This window comes from Dunckerocampus dactyliophorus, chromosome 2 (genome assembly GCF_027744805.1).
Source record: "Dunckerocampus dactyliophorus isolate RoL2022-P2 chromosome 2, RoL_Ddac_1.1, whole genome shotgun sequence".
NCBI lineage: Eukaryota > Metazoa > Chordata > Actinopteri > Syngnathiformes > Syngnathidae > Dunckerocampus > Dunckerocampus dactyliophorus.
In genome coordinates this window covers 85909-102962 of record NC_072820.1, presented here as the reverse complement: position 1 = coordinate 102962, position 17054 = coordinate 85909, and the positions used below count along the sequence as shown (strand labels likewise).

General features: G+C 44.0%; 2 protein-coding genes and 1 non-coding gene across 7 annotated transcripts; all 3 read left to right on the top strand.

Moving 5' to 3' along the window:
- Positions 1-141: 141 nt before the first annotated feature.
- Positions 142-6405, top strand: cat (catalase). Of its 5 annotated transcripts, none has more exons than XM_054763033.1 (13): positions 142-310; positions 758-929; positions 1161-1271; positions 2017-2147; positions 2243-2347; positions 2417-2542; positions 2621-2812; positions 2931-3083; positions 3145-3283; positions 3578-3708; positions 4136-4243; positions 4767-4850; positions 5132-6405. In XM_054763033.1, exons 1-13 carry the CDS (start codon positions 245-247, stop codon positions 5189-5191), a joined length of 1578 nt encoding a protein of 525 aa, XP_054619008.1. In that variant the 5' UTR covers positions 142-244; the 3' UTR covers positions 5192-6405. The 5 variants fall into 5 exon arrangements, with proteins under 5 accessions (XP_054619008.1, XP_054618999.1, XP_054618992.1 ...); XM_054763024.1 differs by having other exon boundaries at positions 5129-6405; XM_054763017.1 differs by having other exon boundaries at positions 3539-3708.
- A 3240-nt stretch (positions 6406-9645) lies between these two features.
- trnam-cau (transfer RNA methionine (anticodon CAU)) lies at positions 9646-9717 on the top strand. The gene has a single exon. It is a non-coding gene; the product is annotated as a tRNA-Met (tRNA).
- A 900-nt stretch (positions 9718-10617) lies between these two features.
- ifitm5 (interferon induced transmembrane protein 5) lies at positions 10618-14747 on the top strand. The gene is made up of 2 exons (XM_054763098.1): positions 10618-11038; positions 13834-14747. Exons 1-2 carry the CDS (start codon positions 10832-10834, stop codon positions 14053-14055), a joined length of 429 nt encoding a protein of 142 aa, XP_054619073.1. The 5' UTR covers positions 10618-10831; the 3' UTR covers positions 14056-14747.
- Positions 14748-17054: the final 2307 nt, after the last annotated feature.

Here is a 17054-nt window from a genome sequence, read left to right as displayed (position 1 = left end):
TTAATGGGAGCTAATGAGATTGAAAGTTAATAAAATATTTCTTACGTAAAGACAAGACGCCGTATTTGTTTTGGCTGTGCTTGTCCCAAAAGTAGGTCAACGTCCGGGCGGCAGCCAATCAGAGGGGAGGAGGGCTGCGTGGGGCGGGGCCAAACGGGACAAAGTCCGGAAGCGAATAAAGACATAATAAGAGCTGTGGGGGAGATCAACAACCGTCTTGTTGCCGTCCAGTCCGACCGTCGAAATGGCTGACAGCAGAGATAAAGCCAGCGATCAAATGAAGACATGGAAGGAGAAGAAAGGCTCTCAGGTTTGTGGGGAAAGGCAAAGTTGAGCTAAATAGGTGAAAGGTCGTTCGGGGCGACGAGCTAGCTTATCTGCTAACACTGCTAGCTCGTAAGTCAATGCTATTAATGACTTCAGCATTCACATGCATTGTTTACCTTGTACGTTGCAGAGGTAGCTATTTGCCATTATTCACGCTTAAACGCAGCAATCTAACTTTAAAAAGCACGTCATTGATAACGACCGAAGTTCAACCCCGAGAGTTACATAATCGATCATGATAAGAAGTTATGTAAGCAGAGCAAACCGCTTCTTGTTTTGACGGTGCAAATGTAAGCGCGTGGCGTCGATTCCTGTAAATGAAGCACCTATGACAGAAAGAAACGCACTATTTTAACACCTCCTCTCACTTTGGGATGTTTACATCTCGAAGTGTCCAAACGGCACGTGTGATGATGATGTCATGTGACAGAGGTCAGAGCAGCTGACAACAGGAGCTGGCCATCCCATCGGAGACAAGCTAAACCTGCAGACGGTCGGACCGAGGGGTCCCCTGTTGGTCCAGGATGTGGTCTTCACCGACGAGATGGCCCACTTTGACCGGGAACGCATCCCGGAACGAGTGGTGCACGCCAAAGGGGCAGGTGAGCTTGGAGGCTCCGCCCACTGACGCCACCATTTTTACAGTCTTCGCTGTGGTTGCATTTGTGTACTTTATTTCTATCCATTGGTGGCTTGCCTACATTGTTGTGGTTTTGAACGTACGGGAAACCCTGCGTCTCATCTCTCCAAGCGTCAGAGCATCCAGCCGGAAGTGTCCGTATATGGAAACACTTGAAGCTGATGCAAAGTATGTTTGTCTGTGTGGTGCGCAGGAGCGTTTGGCTACTTTGAGGTGACGCACGACATCACTCACTACTGCAAGGCCAAAGTCTTCGAGCACGTCGGCAAAGTGACGCCCATCGCCGTCCGCTTCTCCACTGTAGGTGAGTGCGTGCCCGTATTTTCTTACTTTTGATTTGGATTAGTCTTGATTGTTGCGTGACTCGCTAGGGTAAAACTTGGCTTTTCTAACACCCAGCTTTTCCTATGGTTGGGTATTCAACGCAAATTTTGACCAGGGGTGTCAAGCTCCCAGACAGTTCTGAAACCTTATTTTGTGGGGTGTTATTTCATTTCTAGAGAGCTCTAATAATGTTAAAAAGTGCATTTAGAAGGTAGTCTGTCTTATTTTCTCTTATTATGTCTACTATATTGGGTAATGGGAGTGTAGAGATGACTATAGGGGTGTTATTTCATTTCTAGAGTGCTCTGATAATGTTAAAAAGTGCATTTAGAAGGTGGTCTATGTCTTATATTCTCTTATGTCTCCTATATTGGGTAACTCATAGCACTATTTATTTATTTATTTATTTGTATTAATGTCTCTTCTGTTGTTGTTGCTTAATTTATTGGTATTTATGTTTCTTATGTTCTTATTCTTTTCTTGTGTTTTCTTTCTTTTCTTGGGAGAATGAACAGAATAAGAATTTCATTGCATAGCATAACTGCCTGTTTTACTATGCATATGACAATAAAACTCTTCAATCTTGAATTTTAAAAGGAGTGTAAAGGTGACTATAGCGGTGTTATTTCATGTCTAGAGGGCTCTCTCTCTCGTGTATTTTACTTTACCCAAGTTGATTCTTGTGATTGGATGAAGAAGCTGATCATTAACTAACTTTACTCTAGCGGGAGAGTCTGGCTCAGCGGACACGGTGCGGGATCCCCGTGGCTTTGCTGTCAAGTTTTACACGGAGGAGGGCAACTGGGACCTGACGGGAAACAACACACCCATTTTTTTCATCAGGGACGCCCTGCTGGTGAGTTTGGGGAGAAACCGTTTGATGGATCGTTCCACATGTCGGCTCGCTGGTGACCTTTGTGCCTCCCACCCCCGCCCCACCACTACCACCAGTTCCCATCCTTCATCCACACGCAGAAGCGCAATCCTCAGACCCACATGAGGGACCCGGACATGGTGTGGGACTTCTTGAGTCTGAGACCCGAGAGTCTCCATCAGGTGGGGTCGGTGTGAAGCGGCAGTGAGGATGACAGAGGTGAAAGGTGACGTTTACGCGTCTCCGTGCAGGTCTCCTTTCTCTTCAGCGATCGTGGTTTGCCAGACGGCTACCGCCACATGAACGGCTACGGCTCACACACCTTCAAGCTGCTCAGTGCTGACGGAGAGCCAGTCTACTGCAAGTTCCACTACAAGGTGACAGGAACCCTGGGGAGAAGCACAGCCCAACCAGGATGATGATGATGATGATGATGATGATGCGTTCTCTGTCAGACTGACCAGGGAATCAAGAATCTGGCTGTGGACGAGGCAGACCGCCTGGCTTCCACCAACCCCGACTACGCCATTGCAGACCTCTTCAACGCCATCGCTGACGGAAACTACCCATCCTGGACCTTCTACATCCAGGTCATGACCTTTGAGCAGGCAGAGAAATTCCGCTTCAACCCATTTGACCTGACCAAGGTACGTTACCATGGTACTGCTTCCTGCGTGCTCACCTGCTAACTTCATTTATTCCTGACCAAGCTGCGTCCGTAAAAAAGGAACAAAAGAGCTGATGAGTTTTGCGTGTATTGTTCAGGTGTGGCCACATAAAGAATATCCACTGATCCCGGTGGGTAAAATGGTTCTGAACAGGAACCCAGTCAACTACTTTGCAGAGGTGGAGCAGCTGGCCTTTGACCCCAGCAACATGCCGTCGGGCATTGAGGCCAGCCCTGATAAGATGCTGCAGGTAGAAACTAGGCTTGCTTGAATTACAGTCTTGCTGGGGTCTCACTGGTGCGACCCCTCAGGGTCGCCTCTTCGCCTACCCAGACACACATCGGCACCGACTGGGGGCCAACTACCTGCAGATCCCCGTCAACTGCCCATTCAGGGCCCGGGTGGCCAACTACCAGCGGGACGGACCCATGTGCATGTTGGACAACCAAGGTACGTATCAACTTCTGTGGGAACTGTAATGCTGATACTATGTGGGGATGCATAAGGGTGACATTGGATGACCTTATTGAGCGCTAATGTGCATATTGGTTCAGTTCACAACCTTCCTGAAAATCAATAACATCGGAAGCCCAGGCTGGTACTGGTGGATGGTGGTTTCAATTTGATGTCGTTCCTCTCTTGGTGTTACACAGTACATACAAAATAAGATGAATTTCAATGTACGTTCGTTTTACTTTCCCTCAGCTGGAAACTGTGATATGCACGCTGTCATCCATCCTCCAGGTGGCGCTCCAAACTACTACCCCAACAGCTTCAGCGCGCCGGACACCCACCCCCGGTTTGTGGAGTCCAAGTTCAAGGTGTCTCCAGATGTGGCGCGTTACAACAGCGAGGACGAAGATAACGTGACTCAGGTAGTGAATTTCCCCGCTGTGGGATAAAATAAAGTACAAATACAAAGTAACCAGACCTGGCGTCACCCCATCATGCCCACCTGCCAACGTTTATGCTCCGTCTGCGGAATGTGACCTTTTGTCTTTTAATGATGTTGAATTGGGTGGGTGCAGCACCCAAGTCTGGCTGCAGGTGGCAGCAGCGGACCGAAGTTGTTGTTGTTGTTGTTGTTGTTGTTGTTTGGATGGTTGAATCACGGCTAAATTGGGTGGTTTGTTGGAAGATGCTCAGTAACGTCCATAGAAGTTAGGAACTGATGGATGTCTACACATCTCTCTTTCATCTCACATGGAGCGTTTACTGACTGATACACGTACGTTAGGCAGGATATTTCTGATTCTTGGTGGGGCGGGTGTCATTTGAGGTAACTTTAGTGTGCTGTTGCAGGTCCGCACCTTCTACACTCAGGTGCTCAACGAGGAGGAACGGCAGAGACTCTGCCAGAACATGGCGGGGGCCCTGAAGGGGGCGCAGCTCTTCATCCAGAAGCGAATGGTGAGCCCCCCACACTGAAGCAAAAGTGTCATAATAAACATAATTACTTAAAAATAAAACAAACAAGGCGACAGGAGCCTTCAAATTCAATAGTAGATAATAAGCGAACAAATCCAGTGTGTGTTTTTATGAATCACTCCCCCTCTGTTGTGTAGAAAAGCCGTGGCGTGGGGGGTAAAGATGCGCTCAGTCTTCTGTCGGGAGATGATGAAAGCGGATGCCTGGGGGGGGGGGTCCTTAATTTCCATTGTGCTCAGGAAGCAGGAACCCCATAGCATGTCAATGATTTACATTGTAAAGATAAGACACATTCTGGTCACTCACACACACTTGCATATGGGGGTTAGCTTACATGGCATTTCTCTGGCACTGTTTGCTACCCCCAGGCGACAGATCACCGATTGCAGGATGATACAAGAATACAGATACAAGAATTGGAGCTCTACAAAGGCCTATGAAAATAAGATTGTGTTGGCTAAACTGTACACTTTCACATTGGTTTCACATCTGTCTGCTCTGTCAGGTGGAGACCCTGAAAGCCGTGCATGCGGACTATGCAAACGGGGTCCAGAACCTTCTCAACAAGTACAATGCAGAAGCCCAGAAGGTACATCCAAAAACTCAAAAAGCTTTGAGTAGCAGTAATCATCATCGTCATGCTGCAGAAACACTCAATAACCAGAGGCTGATGCAGATGAGCTACACTTGAACTCAAAGATGATTATCTTTTACGATAAAACTAAGTAGAGTACAGTGGAACCTTGGTTAGCATCATCAGTACCTTCCAGAAGGTCAACTCCTGGCAAAACAGGAAGGTGGTGTACCTCCCCTGTTAATCGAGCGTTGGATTTGCTGATGGCGTGTCTCTGCATCTTTGTGTCTCAGAAGAACATTCACGTGTACAGCCGCCCGGGAGCATCTGCCATCGCTGCCTCATCCAAGATGTGAACGCCACTGCCAGGATGCATCTTCAACAGTGATCGATCCTTTGAAGCATACCGTCCAATAACGCTTTCATTTCATCTTTCTTCACGCTCAAAGCGAAGGAATCCATCCATACTTTTTGTACTTTCACTGTCTACCGCCATTGGCCTCAATAATAACCACTGATAAGTCCTAAGTATTGATGACAGGTGGTAAATAGCGATGGGTTGAGTTTGCGTTTGATCCTTTTTTTTGCCTGTGCCAAACAAATATTAGATATGACTGACTGTGCTTGGTGGAGGCAGATAAGCAGCACACTCTGAATGTTATCACATCATTCTGACAAGAAAACCATCATCTCCACAATCAAGTTGTCATATCTGAAGCATCACTGGGCTTTATTACAGGTTTAAAGTTGCAACATAAATAACTACATGATAGTCACTCAAATATGATTGAAAATGACCAAGATGGGGTTTATTTCAGTTGTACTGATAAAGTCATCTCACAAAGGCATGGTGCTTACAACTATGCACATTTCCCCACCAAATCAGATGTTTTTACATCAAGTAGAACAGTCCTAATAATAATATTTGTATTTGTACTTTATATATCCCACAGCGGGGAAATTTACTTGTTACAGCAGCAAGCAAGATACGCAAGTAAAGAGTACAGTGTAAAGAATACATAGTGACTACAACATGGTTCAGGTGGTGCAGGTGTTGTAGAGCCTGATAGCGGTCGGTATGAAGGACCTGCGGAACCTCTCCTTCTTACACCGTGGGTGTAACAGTCTGCTGCTGAAGGAGCTGCCCAGGGAAACAACAGTATCATGTAGCGGGTGAGAGGTGTTGTCCATGATGGATGTCAGCTTAGCCCTGTAATATGACATGTTGTCACGCCAATGATGACCTTATTTTGCCAGAAAACGTCCTTTCCTGCTGCAATGTTTTCTTTTTGTTTTCTGTAATGTAGTCACTATGATGTCATGTAGAAGTTAATTGATTGAAAGTACAGGACTGCCTTGTGCTGATATATGCTGTATGAGAAGTGACTACGATTGGTGTCATTCATTCACAAATTCAAATCCTACTACGCCTTCCAATACTGCTACTACTACAGTACTTACAATATATGTGCACTTACTTGTACAAGTAGTTTGCTCATGAAAACTCGTTGATTGGAACGCATCTTGAGCCTTGTGAATAATAAAAAGCTTTTATTTTGACTTGCACAAACTTGGATGTCTTCTTTCAGGAAAATCAAGTTGAGATTTTTCTTGAAGAGCATCATCACCCCATGTCAGACTTCAGCTCAGTCAACAGCTTGTGCTTTGATTTTTCTTTGGCTTTTTAGCGATGCCGCCACAGATGGGTAGAGGCAAAGTGTGATGATAACCATAGAAGCAGTCATGGGACTTTGTGGGTACAAGATCCATGCATCCATTTTCTTCCACTTGTGGGGTTGTGGGGTTGCAGGGCAGCAGTCTCCAAGGCGTTTGGGGAGAGGCGTTGAGACATAATCCCGCCAGCATTTCCAAGATCTGCCCCGGGGCCTTCTCCCTGCCGGGTGTGCCTGGGACACCTCACCAGGGGGGCATCTATGGTTTAATAAACGCATCACTGACCAAATACCTTTTTGTATAAAGATGGACTTATTCTAACTTGGATGTAACGGCGGGTCCACATGGGAGGATTGTGTGGGCTGTACTTACCTTTCTAGATTCCTCTCCAGTATAGTAGGACTTGCTGGCGGAAAGAAGGTTTGGTTTTCATGTGGAAAGAGGTTAATAAAATATTTGATTTGGGATGTGGAAGCACATGTTACTGGGGCTTCTTAAGAATTAATTTATTTTGAAGGTGCCATTAAGGCTGTCAGATTCAACAGCTTGCTTCAAATGATGTTTTTCTTCCCATATCAAACCAAAATTGCGCCTGTTAATAGATTTAATTGCTGATTTAGGTACTCCTAACGATTATGCTGGCTGGAGGTACTTTCCATTTTGGTGCACCTCTTTAGTATAAATGAATGAGCTCCGTGCCTGTTTTTCATTATTTCGGAATTATGTTGCAGATATGTGAATGGGCGGAGTGCCTTATTTTTAATTTGACACAAAGGCGCTGCTTGTTAGCACGGAGCACGTAAAAAGAACTGTTTAACTTTCTCCTTTGTGGGTTTGGTCACAGTTCCTCCACAGGTGCGCCACCTGCTGACCGGCAATTACTTGCACATTTCGAATGTGTTATTCAAAAATAAATAAACAGGGGGACAACCGTTATCTGAGCGTGCATGCAAAACCTGGCACAACAACGGAAGTATTTTTTTCACGAAACTTCACACACACACCCTTTCCAAAAAATTTGAATGCCATGGAAAAGTTGTTTTATTTCCATTCAAAAAGTTAAACTTTCATCGATTATAGATTCTGGGACCACAATTTAAACGATTTCAAGTGTTTATTTTTACATAATTTGGGCTTCCAGCTCATAAAACCCACAAAAACAGGAATTCAAAAAATTAGAACACTGAAGAAATCACCATTTACTTCTGAGTTTTTGCAGGAAAAAAAAGAAAGAAATTAGGATCACATCAAATCAATCAAAATATGGTACTTTCAAAACGATATGTCAATCTTCAATCCTTGGTTGGGAATCCCTTTGCCTTAATCACTGCCTCGATGCCACGTGGCATTGAAGCAATCAGCCTGTGGCATTGCCTGGGAGTTATGGAAGCCCAGATTTCCTTGATGCTTGCTGTCAGCTCTTTGTTGTTGGGTCTGGTGCCCCTCATTTTCCTCTTGAGAATACCCCATAGATTCTCAATGGGGTTTAGGTCCGGTGAGTTGGCTGGCCAGTCAAGCACTGTGATGGCATGGGCATCAAACCAGGTTTTGGTGCTTCTGGCGGTATGGGCAGGGGCCAGGTCCTGCTGGAAGATGAAATCTGCATCTCCATACAGATCCTCAGCAGAAGGAATCATGAAGTCCTCTAAAACATTCTGGTAGACTGTTGCGGTGACCTTGGATTTAAGAAAGCAGAGTTTACCAACACCTGAACCGGACATTGCACCCCAAATCATGACGGACTGTGGATATTTCACACTGGACCTCAGGCAGCTTGGGTTCTCTTCCTCACCCGTCTTCCCCCAAACCCTTGGACCTTGATTCCCAAATGAAAGGCACACTTTACTTTCATCGGAAAAGAGGACCTTGGACCACTGGCCAACAGTCCAGTCCTTCTTCTCCTTGGCCCAGTGGAGACGCTTCCTACGTTGGCTCAGGTTCAGAAGTGGCTTGACCCGAGGAACCCGACAGTTGTAGCCCATCTCCCGGATGCGTCTGAATGTGGTGGTTTTTGAAGCTGTGACTCCCGCCTCATTCCACTCTTTCTGGATCTCTGCCAGATTCTTGAATCTTCCCTGTTTGATAATCCGCTGAAGCCCACGGTCATCTCTTTTGCTGGTGCATCTTCTCCTGCCACATTTTGCCCTTCCTCTAGACTTTCCATTGATATCAGCCTCCTTAGCTATGAACTTTTGTGGCTTACCCATCCTATGGAGGGTATCAATGATGGTCTTCTGGCCAGTTGTCATGTCTGCAGTCTTCCCCATATTGAACCCAACTGAGACAATTGAACCAAACTGAAGCAATTTAATGACACCTGGGGAAGCCTGTGCAGGTGATTTGAGTTTAGTAGATGATTAGTGTGACACTCAGTTTAAAACATTCATGCCCTGCAAAATTTGCGCTGATTTCTTCACAGTATTCTAATTTTTTGAATTCCTGTTTTCGTGGGTTTAATGAGCTGGAGGCCCAAATTATGTAAAAATAAACAAATAAATACTTGAAATGGTTTAAATTGTGGGCCCTAAATCTATAATCTATGAAAGTTTAACTTTTTGAATGGAATTACGGAAATTAAACTTTTGCAAATATATATATATACAATACAATACAATGCGTCTGTGTAGGCTCTCAGTCGTACAGGAGTTGTCCATCAAGGGAAAGGCTTCTTGAGACGTCAAGGAAAAGGCTTCTTGAGACGTCATCTGTACTTCTGTGAAGATTACTTCTATATATATAACCCTAACCCTATAAATACTTATATATAACTAGCGCATCCTCACAGGCTGGCATCCGTTACATACATATACGTGTATATACAGACCCTTTCCAAAAAATTAGAATATCATGGTTGATTCGCCAGCAAGTCGTGTACACTTCATTTTTCTGTGAATAGGAAAATCTAGCCGTCTGTTCTCGGCGAAAAGCCAGCTTTTAACACTTCCGGTTGTTTTGACGGCTTTCTTTTTCCCAAGAAGTCACGCTCGTCCTGCCATGCTCTGCACTCACAAAACCAAACATCTAATTCGGTCGATGTGCAGTACAATGCTGTGCAAATATCGTCTGAAGTATTCCGAGTCTGTTCGGAAAACGTACATCACATGTGTTAATGTTAACAACTTGTAAGTAAGGCTGAAGCAGAGTGGCGCAGCGGAAGCGTGCTGGGCCCATAACCCAGAGGTCGATGGATCGAAACCATCCTCTGCTAATACGATCTTTTCTACCCCCTATTAATAATGAATTTAATATATTACTGGATATACAGTGTAAAGTATACTTTTATCGTCGTCTTCATCGGTATCTCAAATAACTTGTGCAATGCGCGTGAGACTGACTATATGCACTGTCACCGAGCAGCCACTAGGCGGCAATGTTGCCCTCACTACCTTTGGACACGTGGACAGTCAGACTAAAGGACGGCCGGATGGACAGATAAAGGCATGGACAAAGGCTTGGTGGACGCGTAAAATGAGTGTAGAATGACAACATGAAAATGATGATTGATGGTAGAAGGAATAAAAGGACACTGAAAGATGCATGGGTAGATATTGGAAGGACAGGTGGACGTGTGGCTGGATGATAGAAGGACATATTAAACATATGGCTAAAAGGACATATCATGGACATTATAAGACGTGGAAATATGGGTAGGATAGACATATGGACATATGAAGACATATGGATAGGATGGACGTATGAAGACATATGGACATATGTTGACATATGGGTAGGATGGATGTATGAAGACATATGGACGTATGAAGACATATGGGTAGGATGGACATATGAAGACATATGGACGTATGAAGACATGTACGTGTGAAGATATATGGACAAGACATATGGACGTATGAAGACATATGGGTAGGATGGACGTATGAAGACATATGGATAGGATGGACGAATGAAGACATGGACATATGAAGACATATGGACGTATGAAGTCATATGGACGTATGAAGACATATGGACGTATGAAGACATATGGACGTATGAAGTCATATGGACGTATGAAGACATATGGACGTATGAAGACATATGGACGTATGAAGTCATATGGACGTATGAAGACATATGGACGTATGAAGACATATGGCTAGAAGGAGAGTGGAAGATGAGAAGAGTGTCCATGTTGCAGCTGGGTTGAGTGTTGCTGGTTCTATTTTGGTGGACCACATAATGACAGAGTCGCAGTGAATGAAAGTCACCTCCCTCTTGACAAACCCATATAAGTTCTTCTACTTTCCTCAGGATCTCCTGGCTGGCTTCCTGGGGACACCGTCGAGCAGCAACCTACTCTTCTTCACCACTGCACCGCCGCGATGGACAACTACTCGTACAACTTCCCCTCGGACTGCACCCCGCTCACCAACTGCAAGTCTGCCCGCAAACCAGCCGGTTCCACCGTGGTCAACATGGGCCACGTGGGCAAGAACCCTCCTCGGGACTACCTGGTCTGGTCCCTGTGCAACACCTTGTACGTCAACTTCTGCTGCCTGGGATTCATGGCGCTCCTCTACTCCATCAAGGTTGGCTCTTCCACCTTTACAAGGCTAACAGTAATGATGCTCCATATGAATTGATATCACCATGACATATACTGTACTTGATATCACCATGACATATACTGTACTTGATTTCACAATGACATATACTGTACTTGATATCACCATAACCATATACTGTACTTGATATCACCATGACATATACTGTACTTGATATCACCATAACCATATACTGTACTTGATATCACCATGACATATACTGTACTTGATATCACCATAATCATATACTGTACTTGATATCACCATGACATATACTGTACTTGATATCACCATAACCATATACTGTACTTGATATCACCATGACATATACTCTACTTGATATCATTATAACCATATACTGTACTTGATATCACCATAACCATATACTGTAATTGATATCACAATGACATATACTGTACTTGATATCACCGTAACCATATACTGTACTTGATATCACCATGACATATACTGTACTTGATATCACCATAACAATATACTGTCCTTGATATCACCATGACATATACTGTACTTGATATCACCATAACCATATACTGTACTTGATATCACCATGACATATACTCTACTTGATATCACCATAACCATATACTGTACTTGATATCACCATGACATATACTGTACTTGATATCACCATAACAATATACTGTCCTTGATATCACCATGACATATACTGTACTTGATATCACCATAACAATATACTGTCCTTGATATCACCATGACATACACTGTACTTGATATCACCATGGCCATAGAATAACAACACAATATCAGCAACCATTTATTGATTGTTACCAAGCAGATGCTAACATACATGTTAGCATCTGTTAGCATGTTAACATAGCATGTGTGTCAGGCCTCTTCAACTGCTGAATAGTTTTACTTTACGTTATTTTTATTATGCAATATTATACTTTTTCTCTCGACGTAAAAATATGATTTGGAACTTAGTCACTAAAGGTTTTCCTGATGACCACAGTTTGACCTGGAACAGACTAATTCCTCCGCATCACGTTGCTTCCTATGTGGGCAAATTGTTTTGATCTCCTAAGCCAACGTTAACCCACTAGCTCCTATCTCCTAAGCCAGGGGTGTCAAACCCATGTTCACTTAGGGCCACATGGACATAATGGCTGTCCTCAAAGGGCCAGATGTAACTAATAAATAAAACTAAATGTAATCAAATGTAATGCAAAATAAACGTAACTACTCCTTAATGTTAAATAACTCTAAATTTATGACTTATTCAAGTGACAAACATTACAGTTGCATAGAAAAAAAATCTCTACTTGTTGCTCTGTTATAACATAAATCATTTGAATTTGTCAGCTTATGAAACCCACACGACTCATCAATCAAGGATCAAACTATTCAAGTGAATGAAGAAAAATAACATAAAACACAAGTGATGACATTAACTTTGTTCAACACGTTTTTGTCAAAGTTAAAATGGGCTTAATTACTGTAGAATCAACAATTGTGAGCTGCTAACAACACGTATGACAGATGTAGCATTTTACAAAACACAGTCTTGCATCCAACTGATGGTTTGACACAATAAAGCTAGCTTCCACTGCCGCATTGTTTTTGGCTGTGGATTTTGTGAGCACACTCTGCTGCAACCGTAGTTTGCATTCTAATTCTTGGGCAATTTGTTGGTTTCTTGAAGGCTAGCTTTGGCATACTTAGCTCCGTGTTTAGCGTCAAAAATTAAACTTAAAACATTTATATGCGAGAACAACGCTGAAAACCCACAGCATTTCTGTGTGTGGAATTAAATGATGGAACGGATTGAGTAAGGAACTCAAACAAAGTACAGAGATGAGCCCACGCAGATTGTACTGCGTTGTACTGCGCAGGTTGTAACAACCGACACCGCTTCGTAACACAAAAGACATACCGGTCTTTCTCCTTGAAGCACAAACAAGTACCCGCCTTCCCATCTTCTTTGAAACGGTCTTCCATCCGCATCAACTTTTCTCTCCCTGGACATTTTGGGATCATTATTTATTTGTCAATTCAACTCGTTGGCATTAATGTGGCGACACTGCCGTTTAGTGGCGGTGAGCTGTCACTTCGTATTGTAGTCGATAGGCATTGTGGGAAATGTAGTTTTTGATCAAAGCAAGCTTTTGACCTATTTAATTGCTCTCACGGGCCACATAAAATGACGTGGCGGGCCACATTTGGCCCGCGGGCCTTGAGTTTGACACCTGTGTCTTAAGCCAACGTTACCCCACTAGCCCCCCACCCCCTGGCATCATGAAGGAAGTGGTTGTGTCCTAGAAAGTTTGCTTGCTGAAGAGGTTGCAAGAAGAAAGTGTGCAGACTAAGCAAGGCATCAAGGGAGCAGCCCTGAGTCCTAATGAAAGACACTGCCTGGCTCCTGTTGGTTAAAACAAGCGTAATTAGCATGTTCTGTTCCTCATGGCCGAGTGCTGCACAGAAACAAGAAGAAGGAGGAAGAGGAGGAGGAGGAGTGTGGCTCAAACAACCATCCCTAAACCTGGTCCTAAAACTAACCCCAAGACTAACTAAAACTAAGACTAGTCCTAACCCTATCCCTAGTCCTAAAGTAAACCCAATTTTAGTCCTAAAACTAACCCTTAGCCTAAAAGTAACCCCCAAACAACCCTTGCCCGAGTCTTAAAAGAACCCAGGACCTCAGAGTGACCCTGAATGCAGCCCGAAGACCACAGGCCATCTTTTTGCCATGAAGGTTCCTCAGCAAAGCACAGATCAGGAACTCTTTGCTTATTTTTCAGGCTCGGGACCAGAAGACTCAGGGCAACCTGCAGCTGGCCCAGGAGTGCTCGGACAAAGCCAAGTGGTACAACATCCTGGCGGCCGGATGGAACCTGCTGATTCCTCTGCTGGCCGTGGTGCTGCTGGTGCTCCTGCTGGTCCACCTGGGCTCCTCGCAGGGCTCCTTCGACTTCCTGGGAGAGGACGGCTTCCAGAACTTCATCAAACTGTTCAGTTGGTAGACGGAACGAGCGGAAAGAGCCGTTTGATTCATTTGACACACTTTGCTTTTATTTATTGTATTTATGCAACCTTCAAAGCTCGTTCCTACGTGAGTCAGTCTTTAGCGACGCTCGCTGATGCTTCCCTTTACCATTTTGACCTGTCACGTGTGTCCCTAAACCCCCAAACATCTTTGTGACAACTTAGTGCAGTAAAGACAAACATCAACATGCCAGACCATCGCTTGCTCTTCCTGCTCCTGCGAGAGGCTGCAAGAAAGGCTTCGCCACACATCTTAAAATGAAGATGTGGGAGCTGTACGTTTGATCATGATGTGATGTTAGCACTTCAACTTGGTGTTGTTTTCTCCTTGGTGTTACTACGCTGTATGCGGTATTTCTTGTAGTACACACACACGAGGCTCATGAGCATTAAAGCGACACACACACACACACACACGCACACACACGTATACCTTATGAAAAATGTTGATGATGTGGCAGCTTTTATTTTGTAAACATTGCTATGCGTGATGCTGTCTTCTTGTGGTGTTTCTGATGAATAATACTCACCTTTTCTTTGCAAAGCTGCATCGTGTATTTTTTAAGGGGGAAGAAAGGCTGTCGTGCTTCTGCTTTGAAAAGTTAATTTTTTTTTTTTTTTAATTGGCAGGCGTGTCCGCTCGGGTCTTTCATCCCAGCTGCCAGCAAACCTTTCCACAAATAGCACGGAAGGCCAACATGCTAACACGCTTTACAAATCATCTGTGGCCTTGTTTATCCTGAACTCCAACCATAACCTTAACCCTAACCTTAACCCTAACCTTAACCCTAACCCTCCTAACCCTAACCCTCTCTAACCCTAACCTTAACCCTAACCCTCCTAACCCTAACCCTAACCCTAACCCTCCCTAACCCTAACCCTAACCCTCCCTAACCCTAACCTTAACCCTAACCCTCCTAACCCTAACCCTAACCCTCCTAACCCTAACCCTAACCCTCCCTAACCCTAACCCTAACCCTAACCCTCCTAACCCTCCTAACCCTAACCCCTAACCCTCCTAACCCTAACCCTAACCCTCCCTAACCCTAACCCTAACCCCTAACCCTAACCCCTAACCCTCCTAACCCTCCTAACCCTAACCCCTAACCCTAACTCCTAACCCTAACCCCTAACTCTAACTCCTAACTCTAACCCCTAACCCTAACTCCTAACCCGAACTCCTAACCCTAACCCCTAACCCTAAACCCTAACCCTAACCTTAACCTTAACCCTAAACCTAAAAGCTGCCGTTGTGTCCTTCAGGGGTGAAGGACACACCTAAAAAAACGGGACTGCAGCCTTTTTCTTGGAGGCTGGGTGGATGTGCTGTTTTTAACCACGGCCCCCCACCCTGCGGGACCGCCCGCATATTAGCGCTCGCCCTCTTCATTTAGACGCACCCAAATCACAGCCTCTGTCCTCCAACTTTCTATTTTGCCTCCTTGCGGTTGCTGCAGATGTCTCCAGCCTGCCAGGACAATTACAGGCTAGCAGGCCGGCATGTTGTGGGATTTGGAGGCAGCGCTGGCCCCTCAAACCTTCCAAAAATACACCCAGCGGCGCCCCCTGCTGGCCACTTGTAACACTCTCAGGAGAACAGACGTTCATTACTGAGTGGAGGAGCACCACGGTGAATGGGAAGCATTGAGCAGTACACTCGTAGCCACGTGGGTAAGGGGCTTCCTTTGTCCAACGTTTGTGCCAAAAACCGTCTTGAGAGACGCTGTAAGAAAGAAGAAGTGTACTTTTGTTCGTGTGACGTTTACCACCTCCAGCGAGACACACGGCCCCTTCTTGTCCCTCAGCAAAGCAGCAGCATCTGGAAGTCATCAAGATCGGAATCTTGGCAGAAGTCACATGATCAGCCAGTAAAAGCACCAGAAGCTGCCTTTTCAGCAGCTTGCTGCAGAGTAGAAGCAAATCCAGGCTAGAGGAAGACACTGGTGGTGAGAGAGACATTAAAGAGCTGAAGAAAGGCACAAATGGAGAATGGAGGAAAGGTTTGAACACGCATGAATCATGAATCATCTCACACTTCCATCATGTACAGAACATATGATTCACTTCCTGCTTTCCATGGAATATTAGAACATATCATCATCAATAAGCCAGCATGAAGAACAATCATGGTGATGATCAAGACTCTTCTGCTCGTATTCAGCAAACATCACCTGCTTGTGTTGTTTTCAGTGTTGGGCAAGTTACTTTGAAAAAGTAATTAGTTACAATTAGTACTTACATGTCACAGAAAGTAACTGAGTTAGTAACTCAGTTGCTGCATCTAAAAAGTAACTAGTTACCTGGCAAAGTAACTGTAGTTTTAAATTACGACAATAAAAATGGTCTTTTTCTCAACCTGAAATATAAAAATCTAGTTTAATAATTCATAATAAATAAAGTAAAAAGAGTAGAGCATTGTTTAGATGTAAAAGCAACATTATTTATTTATCAAAATTATCACACAAACACTGCAATTCTTTTTACGTATAAAACAAGCAGTATACAATTATTAATATGAACTTTGCATAATAAAAATGAACTTTGAATAAAAAAAAGTAAAATTAGCATGAAAATACAACATTTTCACAGCCTTAACTTTCAAATACTATATTTCAAGTATCTTATTTTTACTTTGAATAAATAAGATATTTCCAACTATAATAATCCTGAAACAATGTTGAAGTGCAAAAGAAAATAAATAACAATGAGCTAAAATGCTCTTAAACAGGACTGCACTTTAACCTGAACTTTTTTGCACTCTTTCCAACATAACAGAAGTTCTTTTTTCTGAACCAATTTAACATTCAGTACTATATTAGGTTGTGAACCACTGATTGTAGTGCAAAAGCAGCAACTTCTCAAATCTTTGGTCTGTTCCTCTTGGGAGAAAAGACCAGCTTTCCGAGGCTAAAGAGTCTCTCAACAGGAGCACTGGAGGGAGTGGCAGCATTTAAACGCAGTGAAATCTTCTTAATGA